This window comes from Nematocida displodere, assembly GCF_001642395.1.
Source record: "Nematocida displodere strain JUm2807 chromosome Unknown 2, whole genome shotgun sequence".
Lineage (NCBI taxonomy): Eukaryota > Fungi > Microsporidia > Nematocida > Nematocida displodere.
In genome coordinates this window covers 1-15,291 of record NW_027138156.1, presented here as the reverse complement: position 1 = coordinate 15,291, position 15,291 = coordinate 1, and the positions used below count along the sequence as shown (strand labels likewise).

Here is a 15,291-nt window from a genome sequence, read left to right as displayed (position 1 = left end):
GTTGGCTTGGCTCGGGGTGTGGCACTGTCCAGCTTTAGCTTTCACCCGAAAACCGTGTTTCCAGTCATTTTTTCTTCTCAAACCCTATCCTATTTCTTTTTTTAATCAATACATGTTTCCTTTTATACATATTTGTGACATAGTCTTTTTCGGGTTGTGTTCTGAATTAGATCGGGTTATGCCCAAAATCAATAATGTCAACTTGTATTCATCAGCATTCTTATCTATAAATACGTGGACATGACAAAAAATGTTCTTATGCACCCTTTTCCAGATACAGCCAGCAACAGAGCACCTGTCCTAGTGCAGCTAACCCAGGCACTGCACCAGCAAAGGATAAAGGCGATTTTGGCTCTAGCACTCCTACTTACATCTGCTCTTGGGGCGCTGGAACTAGACACAGCCGATACAGAATACAGGCTCGAATCCATCACGATTCAAACCCTTAACTTCTTCATGGTTTCGGGAGCTAAGCTAAAAACCTACAAAGTAGAGGGCGGAGTTAGGCTTTCAGGGGATCAATGGAGGAACACAACAATCCATCTTAACAGATACACTCTTGAATCTGTACCCGAGCAAATAATGCAGGGAATGCAGTTTAAACACTTAATTATCACCACCAAATATGCTGGCAGGGAAAACTCATGGCCCCTGCATAGCGAGTTGGTAGAAAGTGTGTTTCGGGCTCTTGGCACCATAACCACAGACAAACTTACCATAGTGAGCTTGCCAGAGATTATAGGACCCAGCACCCACACAAGTATAACAACCCTAAACGAGTGCCTGCCCAGCACAAGCTATACAGATCAAGGTCAAGATCAAGACTATGACCCAGACCAAGACTATGACCCAGACCAAGACCCAGACCAAGACTATGACCCAGACCAAGACCAAGACCAAGACCCAGACCAAGACCCAGACCAAGACCAAGACCCAGACCCAGACACAGACCAAGACCAAGACCCAGACACAGCCGCGGCCAAACCCTTCAAGCTACACGTTAACCACCTGGATCTGTCATGGGTCTCAGAAGACACCATTAGGTGGTGTTTGCGCGACTGGATGTCAGTGCGTGCAGCCTCACACTGTCTATCCACACTGCACCCCAAATAAGAACCCTTCAGTGCCTCAATGGCTTCAACCCGAAAGCGCTGCTTAACCTCTACCTGCGCAACTTAAAGAGACTCAAAAGCATAGAGTGTACCCTTCTAAGAGAAAACAAGGTTTTGAATAGGCTCAGGCTAGCTGAACTAGAAAATCCACTATCTGCTTCGGCAGAAACACTGCACTCCATCGCCAGCAAGCACTGGGATATTATATCCGTGTCTGCAAGCCTGTGGAGTGACCTGGCCAGGGAGATACAACCAAGCTTTTCAGCAGGTGACCTGACCATTTTAGTTGAATTTGTAGAGTCCACAGACCAATTTTGGTGCACAAGCCATCCCGAACGCCAAGCAAGTATAAAGATTCTTAACCTGAGGTTAACCAATCGAGACAACCGACAGCTATCAGACGTTGCGCTAGATGATATCTTTGATTGGATCTGGAGATGCTGTGTGGATGTGGAACAGATTCTAATCGCCAACCCGAATGCCAAAGCTGTACCATACACCACCACCTCTCAATACATCTGCATAGAGCCTCTTTTTCCAAAACTCCGACGAATATACTCCAAGTTTGGCACAGCCCAGCCACTGCGCCCATACAGCAGCAACAGCATCCTTTGGGTGGAGTCTGAGTTATACAACACCTGGCTAAGTGGCCGGTTACATGATGAGATATCAAGAGTTTGCGCTGATGTGATTTTCTTCATTCGGCATGGCACACCGCCAGCACCCTTCCACCCACAGCCTGGCGCCAGCCCAAACCCACAGTGCTTTGGATGCAAGATGTCAGCTGATGTTCTTAGCCAAATGAGTCCCCGCAACTCTCCCTGCTATCTAGGCATTGTTTGCAAAGCCGGGCATATGGGCTGCAGGGGTTGCCTGAGGAAGTTGGCCAGAGAGAAAAAACGGTCGGGCGACACTCTCTGCTGCCCCCAGTGTAATGTCGAGATAGTTGATACAGGGTTTTGTGGTATGATAAAGAAAAGCAAGGAAGGTTCAGGTTTTTTCAATATTTATTCATGTGACCTAACCCTGTGATCCACTACCCCGAAAGCCCGAAAAGCCCGAAAACAACCGGGACCACCCCAATAAACAGATTTCATTGCTTTGCGTTCGGGACTGGGTCTTTGGGTCTGGGTACTGGGCATCCAAAACCAATCGGTAATCTACTGGTAGCACTAGCCCGAACCAACCCAAACATACCTGCAGCAGAAGCACACATTTGCAGCTTTTTAGCTCTTGTCTGCCCAGCTCTTGAGCTCGCTTATAAGTGCTGCCTGCGGCCTGGGGGCTAGGACATCTTCTACAAGGTAGTCAAGCGCTAGAAAGGCTGTTCGGGGCGGTATGTACTTGTACCGCTGACTAAAGTGGGTCAGAAAGAGGTTTTTAGATCTAGACGCCTCAAAAACCTTGATGGCCGAGGAAATGGTCGAGTGTTTGGTGTTTACGGCGTGATACTCATCGCAGTCCTCGAATGTGCTTTCGTGCAGCATTAGATCAGCATTTTCTGAAAGGGTGGAAAACTCTGGGTTTGGCTGAGTGTCCCCGGAGTACGAAACACTCACCCCAGCCCCCTCCTGGTCATAGTCGGTAACCTTCACGCTGTAGCTGCTCGGGATGTGCAGGGCCTCGCAGCACTCTATGTCGTATGCCTGGCGGCCTTCCAACGGCCCCCGGTCTGTTAGTGGGGTATGGTCCAGACCTACAAAGTGGATCTCCTCGTCTGCGGTGTTTTCCGCTTCAACTCTGGTGCTTGCGTAGACCCGCTCATTCGAAATGGCGTAGTGTGCGGGATCAAGGCATGCGTCTTTGACATAGACACTTCCAAAGGCCTTCTCGGTCCTAATGCGTGTTTCTACCCCGTCTCGCTGTATAGTGATGGTTTCTTCCACCGCATCTTTTTTATAGGCTCTTCGAACTGCAACCTTCAAGGACCTGGTGTTTTCAACAAGCACACACCTAACGCCAAAAAGCGCCAGCGCAGGCAGCATACACTCGTTTCCCAGAACAATGGGGCACTGGTTTCCTACTCGGTTGATTTTTCTCAAAACTGAGAAAACGCCCAAGATATGGTCTGCGTGTCTGTGCGTTAGAACAATCGCGTTTATGTGCCCGTAGTGGTACCTGTACCCAGAAGAAAGCTTGTTGAGCTGGGTGCCGGTGTCTTCCCCACAGTCCAGCAAATATCCCCCATTACCTGAAAAAAACAGAGAAGAAGACACATTGCGCAGAATACTTGGCAGTGCTGCACCTGTTCCTAAAAACGCCACCCATCGCTTTCCCATTCGGGCTCCCATTTCCGTTTCCGTTTCCGTTTCCGTATTCCCGGGACCCACTCCACCCACCAAGTCCTCTTTTTTCTCTAGCCCGAACGCCAACCCTGCACCCAGCCCCTCCCCGGGCTCAGGCGCTTCTTCTTGTGAGCTGGCACACTCTATCCTCGACTGATCCACCAGGGCACCGGTGCCGCCCCGGGGTATGGGTGGGCGATAGATAAGGGGATAAACAAGCGATGCGTGTATGGGACAGATGCGCTGATAAAAGGACGAAATAGCATCTACCTCGGTTTCGGTGTTGGCAACCCAAAACACCCTGGTTTCGGTGCTCGTGCGGCCTAGCGCGTGGGCCAGTTCTTCCTGCAGGCGCTCCAGCGCAGAGTGCTCCTTCTTCCTACAGCCAAACACCTCAGTTGCCGCCCTCACCACTACATACGCATGCTTGCCTCTCAGTGCTGCAACCAGACCACGAACGTCTATGGCTGCTGATGCTGAAACAACTGTTATAACAGCCACCTCTGGATAGACAATGGGCGCCAGATAGTAGTCTGCCGAGTTTAGGACTTTTCCACCAACGGTCACTGACCCCCCCTTGGCCAGTGCGATCAGGTCTTTCTTCTCAGTGATGCCATCTTCTTTTGCTTTATTTGGAAGGAAGCTGCCCCTTTTACTTGGAAGCGTCACCGTGCATATCGTACACCCCTCCTCCTCTCGGAACGTGGTAGGAAGCACTCCACCACCCCCCTCGCTCCTGGTGCCGAAGTACTCGTGATGTCCAATCGCCAGCCCTGTTTTTTTGATTGCTTCATCTATGCGCGCCCCTCCTATCCAGGCATTTATGCCCGGCTGGTTCCCCATGGCCAGCGTAAGGGACATGCTAATGTACCCCAACAACTCCCACTCCGTGCTAATCACTGTATGAACCATTTTAGACACTTTTATCCGGTGTTTTTCAAAATATCTCTGAACGCCTTCAAATCCGCCAATAGCAACATAGTAGCCTGTTTGCTTGCAAACAACTCTCACAACTGAACCGTGCTCGACGGTGCTAACCTCAATTGCAAACATGAAATTTTATTTTTCTATTTTATTTTCAGTTTTTAAGTCCCCTGCAATGGGATTAACACGAAGTGGAAAGCATAAGAGAAAGGCAACAGGAGGTAGGCGTAGAGCACACATGATTAAGAAGCTCTGCACAATCGCCAGGCAGCCAGCCAACACTAGGGTGGGCCCAACAAAAATCAGGAAGCTTAGAGTTAGAGGAGGTAGCTACAAGATGCGCGCGCTCAGGCTGGAAAACGGCAGTTTCACTCTGAAGACACACTCCCAATCCTTCAAGAGCGCCATCCAGCAGGTCGTGTACCATGCAAGCAACAACGAGTTGATCAGAACCAACACGCTCACCAAAGGGTGCATTGTCAAGATCGACCCAACCCCCTTTGCTTCTTTAATGGAGTCTATTCTAAAGAATGAGCCAGACGTAGAGACAATCGACCCCCTTTTCATCCAGGAGTTCAAGCAGGGAAACATGTACGCAGCCATCACCTCCAGACCAGGACAGTCCGGCAGTGCTGACGGGCACATTCTTCAAGCTGAGGAGCTCTCTTTCTACTCAAAGAAGTTCAAGACAAAACTGAGAAAATAAATGCTGGTAGCGTCGTTTTATTGGTTCGTTGCATCTTTAAAGCAGGAGATTCTGTGAGGGCAATGAGGAACTTTGGGAGCTACTTCCTTGTTACGTCCATACTTGTTGTTAGTGTGTTTGCGATAACCAGCTTTTTTTCAGGTAGTTCTGGCAGCGCCTCTAGCCCAGGAGAGCCCTCGGGCGATACCAACGATACTTCAGGTGAGGAAAAACCCAGCACCCCCCAGAGGCAGACGCCTGAAGCAGACGCCTGAGGCGGTGGGAGGCCGGCTGTGGCTGTGGTGGCCAAATAAATGTGCGCCCTAAAGAAGCCTGGATAGGAGCGAGGGTGAAAGGGCTCTTTTGGCTGGATTGTAGCTGAGGAGGACCGAAAGAATGGCGGCGTCTTCTTCGGTGAGCTCTGCGAGCGTGGAGGAAGCAGGTCTTGGGGTTTTTACAAGGCCTCCATACGGGAGGCCGCTAAGTAGAAGGGCTTCCTCGGGGGTAACGCCAAGGGTACAGACGATCTTAGCAATTTGGTCGAGCTGTCCCGTGCCCGGGAAGCAGATTTGGTGGGTGGTCATTTCCCAAAAGAGACACCCCAGCGACCAGAGATCAACGGTTCGGGTGTAGGCCGTGCTGCCCAGGAGTATTTCAATGGCCATGTAAGCCAGAGTGCCCTGCAGCTGGGTCATCGTGCCTGAACACTCTCGGGATATGCCAAAATCTGCTATTTTCACCGTTCCGTGGGAGATAAGAATGTTTGAAGGCTTGATGTCGCGGTGGAGGATGTTTAGGCTGTGGATGTACTCCAGGCCGTCAAGGATCTGGAAAAGAATGGAGTTGCGGAGTGGGCGGGTGACGGTTGGAATGATATCTGCCAGGGTCTGCTCACAGTGCTCCATAACAATGTAGAGGGACTTGGTGGGCTTGCTGCTGCCCAAAAGAGCATCGTTGGAGATGATATCGATAAGAGCGATGATGTTTTTATGCTGTGCTTTTTTTAGGATGGCTATTTCCTGCCTACTTCTTTTGGCTGAAGCATCTGCCTGTGCTCCGCCACCAAAATAAGCGATCTTTTTTAGAACAATAGTTTTTCCGTCTTTGAGAGACTGTCCCGTGTAGACTGAAGACCTTCCTGTTTCAGCAATTTTTCCATTTCTTTTGTACATGTGAAAATATTTTAGATGAAGTGCAGAGCTTGTAACGTCAGTGTTGAGCAGGGAGAAGTAACACAGCACTACCAAGACAGCTTCCACACCGAGAATCTGCGAAGAAAGGGCATGGGAATCGGGCCGATCGCATTTGACGAGTGGAAACAGCAGCAGCCAGCCGCCCAGCCCGAAGAGGCAAAAACAGCCAAATTAATCGACGCCAGCGCGGTGTTCTTACACGCAATGCAAAAAGGAGAGTGTTTCTACTGCGAAGCCAACATTCCAACCATGGCTACCCCGTACGCCAGCGACGAAAGATTTTTGGCCCATCTGGAGACCCACGGGTTTAAGCTGCTTATGCCGCACTGCATACACGACACCCCGGGGCTAATGGAGTACTTGGAGAAAAAGATTTCCTACTGCGTCTGCACCTTCTGTAACAAACGCTTCCCGAACATAACCAAACTCAGGATGCACATGCAGTCGATGTGGCACATGCGATACATGAACTCGGACGAGTACGACGACTACTACACATACCCAGAAAGGCCTCTGGCCTACATAACCGAGGACGGGGCAGAGCTACTGCTGCCCTCTGGGCGGGTTGCTGGGCACAGAAAGTATGCCAAGTACTATGCACAGACACTGAGGGAAGAGGAGTACTACAAAAACCTTGACCCGATCAAGGTCAAGTTTGAAAAGCAGCAAATGGCACGGAAAGAGCAGGTGGCAGCCTCAAAGGGGGAGCTAATAGAGATCGAAAAACACCAGGAGCGGATGAGCAGGAACCATCTGCGAGTTTCAAAGTCAGCAAACAACCAGTCGCACTTCCGGGATGACTGGATGCAGTAGGTGTAATAAATGGGCACAGTTTTTTAATTTTAGAGGATGGAAGCGTGGGGGGAGAACTTCTTCATGTTTTGCAGTGAAACGAAGCAGACAACCGACCTGGAGTTTCTTCAAAGTCTTTGTGGCAAGTGCGGGTTGCTCCTCTATGTGGACGAAAGCAAAACAGGAGCCAACTACATGATCAGCGGGAAGACCTTTGTCATTGACATTATCTACGGGATAGTGGGAAACGCGCCCATGAAAGAGGAAAAGATAGCTTCAGACACGCTGAGCGTTGGAAGCGGGGCGTACCATCCAGGGAAAGAAAAAGTAGAAGACGCACACAAAACCATGAAGAAGATCAACCTCTCCCTGATGGAAGAGTTCTGGTCCAAGTACTTTACAATGTTCACCAAGAGTCTCTGGACATACCTCAAACAACAAGAGTACCTGAAGATTTATGAGCTGGTTTATGAGCTGGTAAAATATGACAATGAAGACACGTCTACCGAAAAGAGCTTTTATGGCATTGTGGGTAAAATGGAGGCAGCTGTAGCCCTGCTGGAGAAGAAGCAGCTGCTGGAAGAGTTTGAAGTAAACTACTCGTTTCAGGACCATGCCATCTGTCTTCTTGCAAGAGGCCGCCCGCCCAGAGAGTTTGAGGAGGATGTGTTCAGCAGCCATCAGATATACGCCGTTCTTGAAGAAAACGCCACCCATGCCCGGCTCTCAAGGAACAGATACGCAGTAGAGGATATTTCGGGGGTGCTTAATCACCTGGCCCGAAACCGGATGGTATGGAAAGTTGTTTCTGAGAGCATTATGCACCGGGTGCCAATTACCCTAACGGGCAGTGGAGAGGGGCTGGGTGTTTGTTTTGGGGGTGCTATAGACAGGAAGAAACAAAAGATATGGATCACTCCCGCCAGAGAAGTAGAGGTTGGCAAAAGCGCTGATAAGTACCGAACGCTGCTTTTGCAGCGGACTGAATCAATCCTGCATGTTATTAAAGAAACAGATATAGATACTGTTTAGGCTCGGGTTGGTGGGGCACGCTCGCAAATGCACAGGCTTCCGCGGTGCTAAGGCTTGGGCGCCCAGGTGGTGAATGGCCGGGTGGCTAAACCTACCCAGACATTCGAGCACCTATCCAGCCAACCTGGCTTTAGTACACGTATGAAAAGACGGGCGGAAAAGCTTATTTGATTGAGATAGTAATGGTGTTTTGCAGACTGATGCCAGGAACAAGTAGTATCGGGGATAACTCTCTGCATAGCACAAGCCAGCAACAAGCTGCCATTGGAAAAAAACTACAGAGCTGTTGGTAGAGCTTGGGCTAGAAGGGCGTAGATTTTAGATGTTATTGGTGTGAGAAACTATGTGGATGCTCTAGCCCGGCCAGAAACAGCACCCGTGCTATCCTGAACAGCCACGGGCATTGGCAGTGCATTCGGGCAAATCAGTGTATTGTATGCAGCCCAATCAGTAAAATCAGGTTGCAACTATTTAAAATAACTTTTTTGACAATGATAGGAATGGTGTTAGTTCGGTGTCTTAAAAAACTGCGTGTACTGCTCCTAAGGCGCTCAATAGCATGTTTGGGTGCCTGGTGTATGCTGGCAGGCTGCACATCAGAGCTAGTTCCGGGGGTAGACTACATTTTATCAGACCGCACCAAAGAAACCCTCACCTTCTTCAGGGAGCACCATCCCAAACTCTCCTGTGACGAGTTAGGGGTTGTTCAAATAGGCGAAGAAACACATATGCTAAAGAGGCAGATGGGGGAAATACTTATTATCCTCAAAAAACACAAGCTTGGCTCTGTTCCGCAGAGCCTGGTGGAGGGGGTAGAGTACAGCAGGATTAGGATAAGTACAAGGAATCAGGGCGCCTCTGTCCAAGAAGACCTAGGCGTGCTGGCAATGATATTGAGTGCATTCGGTACAATTTGTGCAGACTCTCTAGAATTATCGGATCTAAAACTAGGCAGCTGGGCCTCAGGCGGGGCCATGGCCCGCCTGTTTTCTAAGAGTCCGGGGGAAATAGCTCTGAAGAGCCTGAAAAGCGGGACGTTAGGTAGGCTGGAAGTGCCTAGGTGTATCCTTAGGATTAAAAAGCTCAAGATAGCCAACAGCACAGAACTAGCCATTAAGTGGTTTCAGGCTCGGGTGGATATGTCCCAGTGCCGGGTCAACCTGATAATAGACGGCAACCTAGAACTAGACACTCTAGAGGTCGTGGACGGCTTTGGGGCGCTGGCCATTGTGGAGCTGCGGCTTTATCGCATTCGCCAGCTATCCGATTTGGAGTGCAAATTACTGCGTAAAGGCCCTTTGCCCGACACACTAGTCATAAACAGTTGTTTCTGCCTGCTAACCCAGCGGATTTCAGAACAGATCTGCCAGAACATAGTCTCCAACCAATGGAAGAGGCTGCACATATCCAAACAGCTGTGGAAAAGGCTGATCATGCCGAGGTGGGGTGTTAGATACATCTGCGCAGACCTCCTAACCATTGACATGACCTACTTTGGCAACGGCCGGGTATTCCATAGCACCCCAGTTCCACCCATGAGGAATACCATCGGCTTGGTCAAGGTTCTTAGAATCGATTTCTATGAAGACCGGGGGGATCTAACCAATGGAGACCTGATTCGCGTCCTTGATTGGATAAGCAGGCACTTTAGAGGCCTGGTGCAGATTGTTTTGGGGACAGAAGCTGTGCTGAAAAAGCTAGTCCCCTTTATCGAACACAACTGGTTTTTGATACTAACTAACCCAGGCATTGCGAGCATCAAGGTGGCAGATGTTGAATGCTCCCTCTACCAGAAGAAGAAGGGCGAGTTCTTATGTTTTTCTCTTAGCACCTGGGACCTCTGTAAGAAGGGCAGGCTGTGGGAAGACTTGCAGAAGACTTGCTATGCCATGCTAGGCTTTCTGTCACCCGAAGACCAAAACCGAATCACCTGTTCTGGAGAGGTTAGTGAGGCTGGAGAAGATGACATTGTCTGCTCCATATGTCTGAGCACACTTAATGAGCTCAAAGACATGAACCAAACCACCCCCATTGACCTGTGCATGCTAGACAAATCAGGGCACACGATTTGCAGTGAATGCCTATACGCTCTGGACCAGGCATCTAGAGACACGGGATCCCTTGCCTGCCCAGTATGCCGAGAAAACATTGAGTATCCAGTTCTTAGAAAGAAGATAAAACAGACCACCCAAGGGCCATTTCGTTTCTTGCTGAGCATTGCTTCTGACGACATAGAGATAATTTCCCTTCCCGAACAAGAACCTTGCAAGTTTGGTAACTAACATGAATAAAAATATTCTTTAGGTCTGATGGGCCTGGGTGACCATATATGGACATATATGTTGACCTAATCAACCCGAATTTTTTTTCTGCAAATGACTTTTTCAGGGATGATGAAAACAATTATGCAACCGCAATGCCTAGAGCTAGTAAATAAGAAATGCTGGGTAGGTCTTTTTGTGTTGTTCACACTAAACATTTGCAGTGGCGGACCATGTCTGTCAAGGAAAGCTAGAATAGCAGCCCTGTCAGAAAACACACGTAACACCATCAATGTTTTCAACAGCGCTAGCCATCCGTTGAATACTAAGAAAGGCCGCTCCTTATTTTACAGAAGAAAGAACCAAAAGAACCCGAACAACCCGAACAGAAAAATATTCATAAGAAAATGCCCATTGGATGAAATTCCAGACAAAATAGATCCTAATGTCGAACTTAGTAAGGTACATATCTATGGCACCAATATTGGCGGAGGCCTGGATAACATTGACATCATTGCCCGGCTAGCTAAGCTTCTCAATGCGCTTGGCACAACAACCGTTGAAGAGGTGCAGCTATTAGACTTTAAAATGGTGGCATGCCCAGACATCAGGCTAAGCAGCAATAAAACAATCCTTTGCTTTACTGAACTGCTGGTGCTATGCAATGTTTCGGCCTCTGTTATCCAATGGCTAGGAGCCTGTTACGATTTCAGCCAATGCCCGAAGAGCATTGCCCTAGGACTATACGCCTCCTCAAGCATAACCTCGCTGGAGTGTTTGGATGTTCTGAACTTCACTGAGGTGTCTGGGCTGTGGGTTAAAAACTTGGCAAACCTGAAAGACCTTAACTGCCAGCTACTAAAGAGCAAACAGGTGGCAGACGCTCTAATCTTAAAAGGCATAGGACACATATTAGTGTCTAGGGAAATAGCACATGCGATTTCAGAGAAAAACTGGAAAGAGCTGAAGATACGCATGTCCTTTTGGAGAACAAACTTCTCTAGGTATATACCCATCCATATAGGCTCTCTATGGTTGATACTAGACACTGCGAGAGAGCTAGAGATGCTTCAAAAATACCAAATGTTTACAACACCGCACATCAGTGTCCATGAATTATATATTACAAACACACTTGTCCAAACATCGATATCTTTTCTACTGCTTACATCACTACTTGAATGGGTGGCTGGTCATTTTAAGGAACTAACACGGCTCATTGTGTTGCCGACGTTTAATATCACCTTCGAGCTAAAAGAGATCATCAGGACCCAGACTCCAATCTATATGAAAACACTACCCACGCTAAAATCGATCATAATAGGATATCACACCATTCCTATACACAATCCTTCTTCCCCAGCACCATCAAATCTGATTACAATTCCGAACAAAACTATTTTATCCACAATCTCACAGTTTGACCCCAGAGCCCCTCTAGCCCAATCCGAATCCTCTCTAATCCAGTCAAACCCCGACCTGCCATCTAGCTGCTAATAAACAAACAATCTCTGAACTAGCCGGAAATTCACTGCATCTACAACCGCACATGATCTGTGCTTGGGTTCGGCCTATGTGTTCGGGTTGTGGCTATGGGTTCGGCCTATGGCTATGGTTATGGTTTTTTATTGTTTCTTGAACAGCCATACACGTACACCCGCATGGGTTTGGTGTGCCTGGTCGGCGCAGTACGGTATGGAGCTCTGTTCTTGTGCTAGAAGTGAGGTTGCTGCTTTCAGCTGTTAATACGCCCGCCGCTAGAGTGCTGCTAAGACCGAACACAAACCGCTGTCTTGCTCTGGGATACTATATGGACACCAGTGCACTTTTCAGAGCTCTAATGGGGCATGTAACTTAGCGGCCTCCGAAGAGGCTGCCCCAGAGTACACCACCCCAAAATTTGTCATCCCACCTGCATCAAGGCCCGACATCTCACCAGTGTAGCGCATAGTTTGGCTGCTGTCTTAGCATGGTTTGTGTTGTCACAATTAGTGAGGATACTAGGCAAAGCTTTGAGTGGCCTATAAAGAGTTTCTCTTGGCTTTTGCTCTAGCTCCTGAAAAGCTTGTTCCTCGCTCTATTTATAGTTTTGAGGGCGCCGCAATGATGCTGCTTTCGGACAAGAACCCGGCCTAGATCGCATAAACAAATGACATTATTGCGCTATGGACCTGGGTCTGGGCCCGAGTGTGGGTCCGAGTGTGGGTCTGGACCAGGGTGTATTATTAGCGCAAATTGGGTAGAAATTAGCCCTCACATCCTCTACACCCGGGCATCAGCGTTGCCTACCCATATCCATACACACCCACATCCGGACCCACACTCGGACCCGTGCATTGTTGCATGTTGCGAAAAGATTGTGAATAGACACAGATGGCAACTAATAACATCCAAATCATTGTTTTTTGGATAAATCCCGAATGTTAGCACCCAATAAAACAGAAAGTATTTGGTCTATCCCTTTCTTGCTGATCACGCTGTCATTTCGTGTGTAAAAATACTTTTTTAGCCATCTGGAACACAAGCTACCATGGGTTTTAACATGATAAGATCCAAGCCATACCCAAGCAAACTATTGGCCCTCGCTCTGGTTTTGTCCTTGGCTGACAGGGTAAAAGGTACAGAGGAGTGTGTTGACTCACCACGCCCCACTAGCGCCCCACAGACTCCTGAGTATGGACCCAACCAGAGGGAGCACAGACGAAAACCCGAAATAGGGGACCTGCACATGCTCATAAACTTCTTAGCCCACACAAACCCCGAGCTAGAGAGGTTTTCAGACTGCCAATCAACCCGAACAATTGCAACCTATCTAGCATCTGTTCCCTGCTTCAACATTGACTTAGACAAGTGTAGCAGCGCTGTTGATAATAAGCTCCCGCCATTGGATTTTATGTCCATTCCACTCAAAAAGATCCACATCTATAAGAGTAGCACCACGCTAGCATCCATGCCTGAGCTAGGAAATACGAAAAACAGGCTTCTTTGTATACTTATAAGGATATTCCACCTAAACACACAACTACTTGAACTTTCTAACTTGTCTGTGCCAGATTTCAAGTTGAAAAAGAGTCTCCAAAAGCCAGCAAGGATCCGCACCCTTGTGCTTGATAATGTCTCAGGCTGTGTGATTGATTTTGTTTTAAGCAAATTTAGCTTCTTGAACAGTCTAAACTTCGTAGTGACAAACTGCAGCATAGAAAATCTTTGGTGTTTGAACTCTTTGCATATTGTTAGTTCTATGTACCGAAAAAACACTACCTCCCTCTCATTGATTAATTTACCACAACTGGCAAACTTTTACTCTCTCTGTTTTTTTAAGATCACGACCTTAGACTATGTAGTGCTTAGAAACCTGGGATGTGGTGAGTTAGGGGTTGTTGAAAGCAAAATGTACGCCCTACTGGACTTTTTGGGGGACGGGTCTATGGCAAGCCTTACTTTATCCATGGAGATCTTTACAATTATCTGGACTGACCATAAATACGGGTTTGGCACTAGTTTGGATCTAGTAAGCCTCTACATCGAAGATATAGACGAGCCCGCTGTTTACAATATGTTGGGACACTATAGCACGACCAGCAACACCATGTGTAACCTAGCTATACGAAAACTAACGTTTAGTTTTAAGCCGGCTGCAACCCTAACACCCATTGGTCTTGAAAGCCTTCTGGTCTGGACCGATCTGGGTTTTACACACATAAAAAAGATTTTTGTTAACGTATCTAACTGGGAAGATCTTTTGCCCCAGTTACAGGCCAAGAAGCACTGGGGGTTTTCCATGCAGCTTCTAGAAGAGCTGAAAATTGGGGAAAGAGAAGCCAATCTTACCCACGCCTGGAAAGAGAACGGGCTGGTGCATCTACTTCCTGAAATAACCCGAACACCTGGTGGTGGGCAAACAATTTGTCTCATTCCCTTGGCCAGTTACAAAGACTGGGCCAGCGGAGAGATATTCCCACAGCTAACGGCTACAGCAGCCAAAATCCTTCCAAAACACAAACACGGGCAAGGCGATGAACCCTTCAGCTGTCCAATTTGCCAAACTGCAGAAGATGAGTGGGAAGTCGAAAATAAGGCCCCGCGGGTTGGCTTGCTTGTCTGCGGGCATGGTGTTTGTTTTGAGTGCCTAGCTAGCTTGCTCAAGCTTAAATGCAATAAGGGACCACTGGTTGTTTTTCCGGTTACCTGTCCAGTGTGTCGGGTGGATATAACACCTGGTACCATCGCATTCCTCACCCAAAAACCCGAGCAAAAGAGATATTTCGTTGGCCTCCCTATCAGCAAGTACCAGCTAAAGAACTACCTTGTTAAAAGGTATCTTTTAATGGGATTTGAGAGTGTAGGCACGCCTCCCAAAAGAAGGATAGTTCCCATGGCCCCGGGGCATAAAGAGGCGGGCACCCATACCCGACCAGACAGCACCACAGCACCCCCACCGAAAAAACCGGCCGCGGTAGGGCTAAAAACCCACCCAGAGCCAGCGAAATAAAAACATAGCCGCATTTCAGTCTCCACCCACAATCACAATCACAACACCTTCTTACCAGCACACAGGCCACAGACCAACCATGCTCTAATGTTTTATTTGTGTTCGGGCTTGTCGGGCTTGTTCAGGCTTGTTCGCATCTTGAACCATAACCCGAACGTTCAACTATGGCCAGGTATACCTGGCGCTGTGCGGGTGTGCATGTGTTCGGGTGTGTTATATATAGGTGGTATAGGTTGGTTAGGGCTGTGCTAGGTGTGGTATGTGCAATGGAATAGGCCAGTGTGCACAAGTAGACAGGCAAACAGACACAGTCTCCATAGTTATCTTACGTGCTATAACTGTGCCGCCCTATCTACTTGTGCACCCAGCTGCCTATGCGCTGCAAGCACGCCCCGATGGAAGGCCACAGTCTCCATGAGTTATCTTACGTGCTATAACTAAGGCTTCCATCGTTTATCTGCTTGGGCTGGCCCGAGTCTCCATGAGATATGTTACGTGCTATAACTCGGGCCCGT

At 48.4% G+C, this 15,291-nt stretch overlaps 9 protein-coding genes across 9 annotated transcripts; 7 read left to right on the top strand and 2 right to left on the bottom strand.

Moving 5' to 3' along the window:
• Positions 1-240: 240 nt before the first annotated feature.
• Positions 241-1,113, top strand: NEDG_00527 (uncharacterized protein; the record flags this gene model as incomplete). The annotated part of the gene is made up of 1 exon (XM_067687945.1): positions 241-1,113. One exon carries the CDS (start codon positions 241-243, stop codon positions 1,111-1,113), a length of 873 nt encoding a protein of 290 aa, XP_067544042.1.
• A 1,225-nt stretch (positions 1,114-2,338) lies between these two features.
• On the bottom strand, positions 2,339-4,450 carry NEDG_00526 (ribonuclease Z; the record flags this gene model as incomplete). Its single annotated transcript, XM_067687944.1, has 1 exon — positions 2,339-4,450. The coding sequence occupies one exon, from the start codon at positions 4,448-4,450 to the stop codon at positions 2,339-2,341; it is 2,112 nt and encodes a 703-aa protein (XP_067544041.1).
• Positions 4,451-4,496: 46 nt separating this feature from the next.
• NEDG_00525 (40S ribosomal protein eS8) lies at positions 4,497-5,027 on the top strand (the record flags this gene model as incomplete). Its single annotated transcript, XM_067687943.1, has 1 exon — positions 4,497-5,027. The coding sequence occupies one exon, from the start codon at positions 4,497-4,499 to the stop codon at positions 5,025-5,027; it is 531 nt and encodes a 176-aa protein (XP_067544040.1).
• A 302-nt stretch (positions 5,028-5,329) lies between these two features.
• NEDG_00524 (cyclin-dependent kinase 2) lies at positions 5,330-6,178 on the bottom strand (the record flags this gene model as incomplete). The annotated part of the gene is made up of 1 exon (XM_067687942.1): positions 5,330-6,178. One exon carries the CDS (start codon positions 6,176-6,178, stop codon positions 5,330-5,332), a length of 849 nt encoding a protein of 282 aa, XP_067544039.1.
• Positions 6,179-6,193: 15 nt separating this feature from the next.
• On the top strand, positions 6,194-7,012 carry NEDG_00523 (pre-6S factor REI1; the record flags this gene model as incomplete). Its single annotated transcript, XM_067687941.1, has 1 exon — positions 6,194-7,012. The coding sequence occupies one exon, from the start codon at positions 6,194-6,196 to the stop codon at positions 7,010-7,012; it is 819 nt and encodes a 272-aa protein (XP_067544038.1).
• A 36-nt stretch (positions 7,013-7,048) lies between these two features.
• NEDG_00522 (uncharacterized protein) lies at positions 7,049-8,023 on the top strand (the record flags this gene model as incomplete). The annotated part of the gene is made up of 1 exon (XM_067687940.1): positions 7,049-8,023. One exon carries the CDS (start codon positions 7,049-7,051, stop codon positions 8,021-8,023), a length of 975 nt encoding a protein of 324 aa, XP_067544037.1.
• Positions 8,024-8,514: 491 nt separating this feature from the next.
• Positions 8,515-10,305, top strand: NEDG_00521 (uncharacterized protein; the record flags this gene model as incomplete). The annotated part of the gene is made up of 1 exon (XM_067687939.1): positions 8,515-10,305. One exon carries the CDS (start codon positions 8,515-8,517, stop codon positions 10,303-10,305), a length of 1,791 nt encoding a protein of 596 aa, XP_067544036.1.
• Positions 10,306-10,398: 93 nt separating this feature from the next.
• On the top strand, positions 10,399-11,781 carry NEDG_00520 (uncharacterized protein; the record flags this gene model as incomplete). Its single annotated transcript, XM_067687938.1, has 1 exon — positions 10,399-11,781. The coding sequence occupies one exon, from the start codon at positions 10,399-10,401 to the stop codon at positions 11,779-11,781; it is 1,383 nt and encodes a 460-aa protein (XP_067544035.1).
• A 1,045-nt stretch (positions 11,782-12,826) lies between these two features.
• On the top strand, positions 12,827-14,776 carry NEDG_00519 (uncharacterized protein; the record flags this gene model as incomplete). The annotated part of the gene is made up of 1 exon (XM_067687937.1): positions 12,827-14,776. One exon carries the CDS (start codon positions 12,827-12,829, stop codon positions 14,774-14,776), a length of 1,950 nt encoding a protein of 649 aa, XP_067544034.1.
• Between the last annotated feature and the right edge of the window lie 515 nt (positions 14,777-15,291).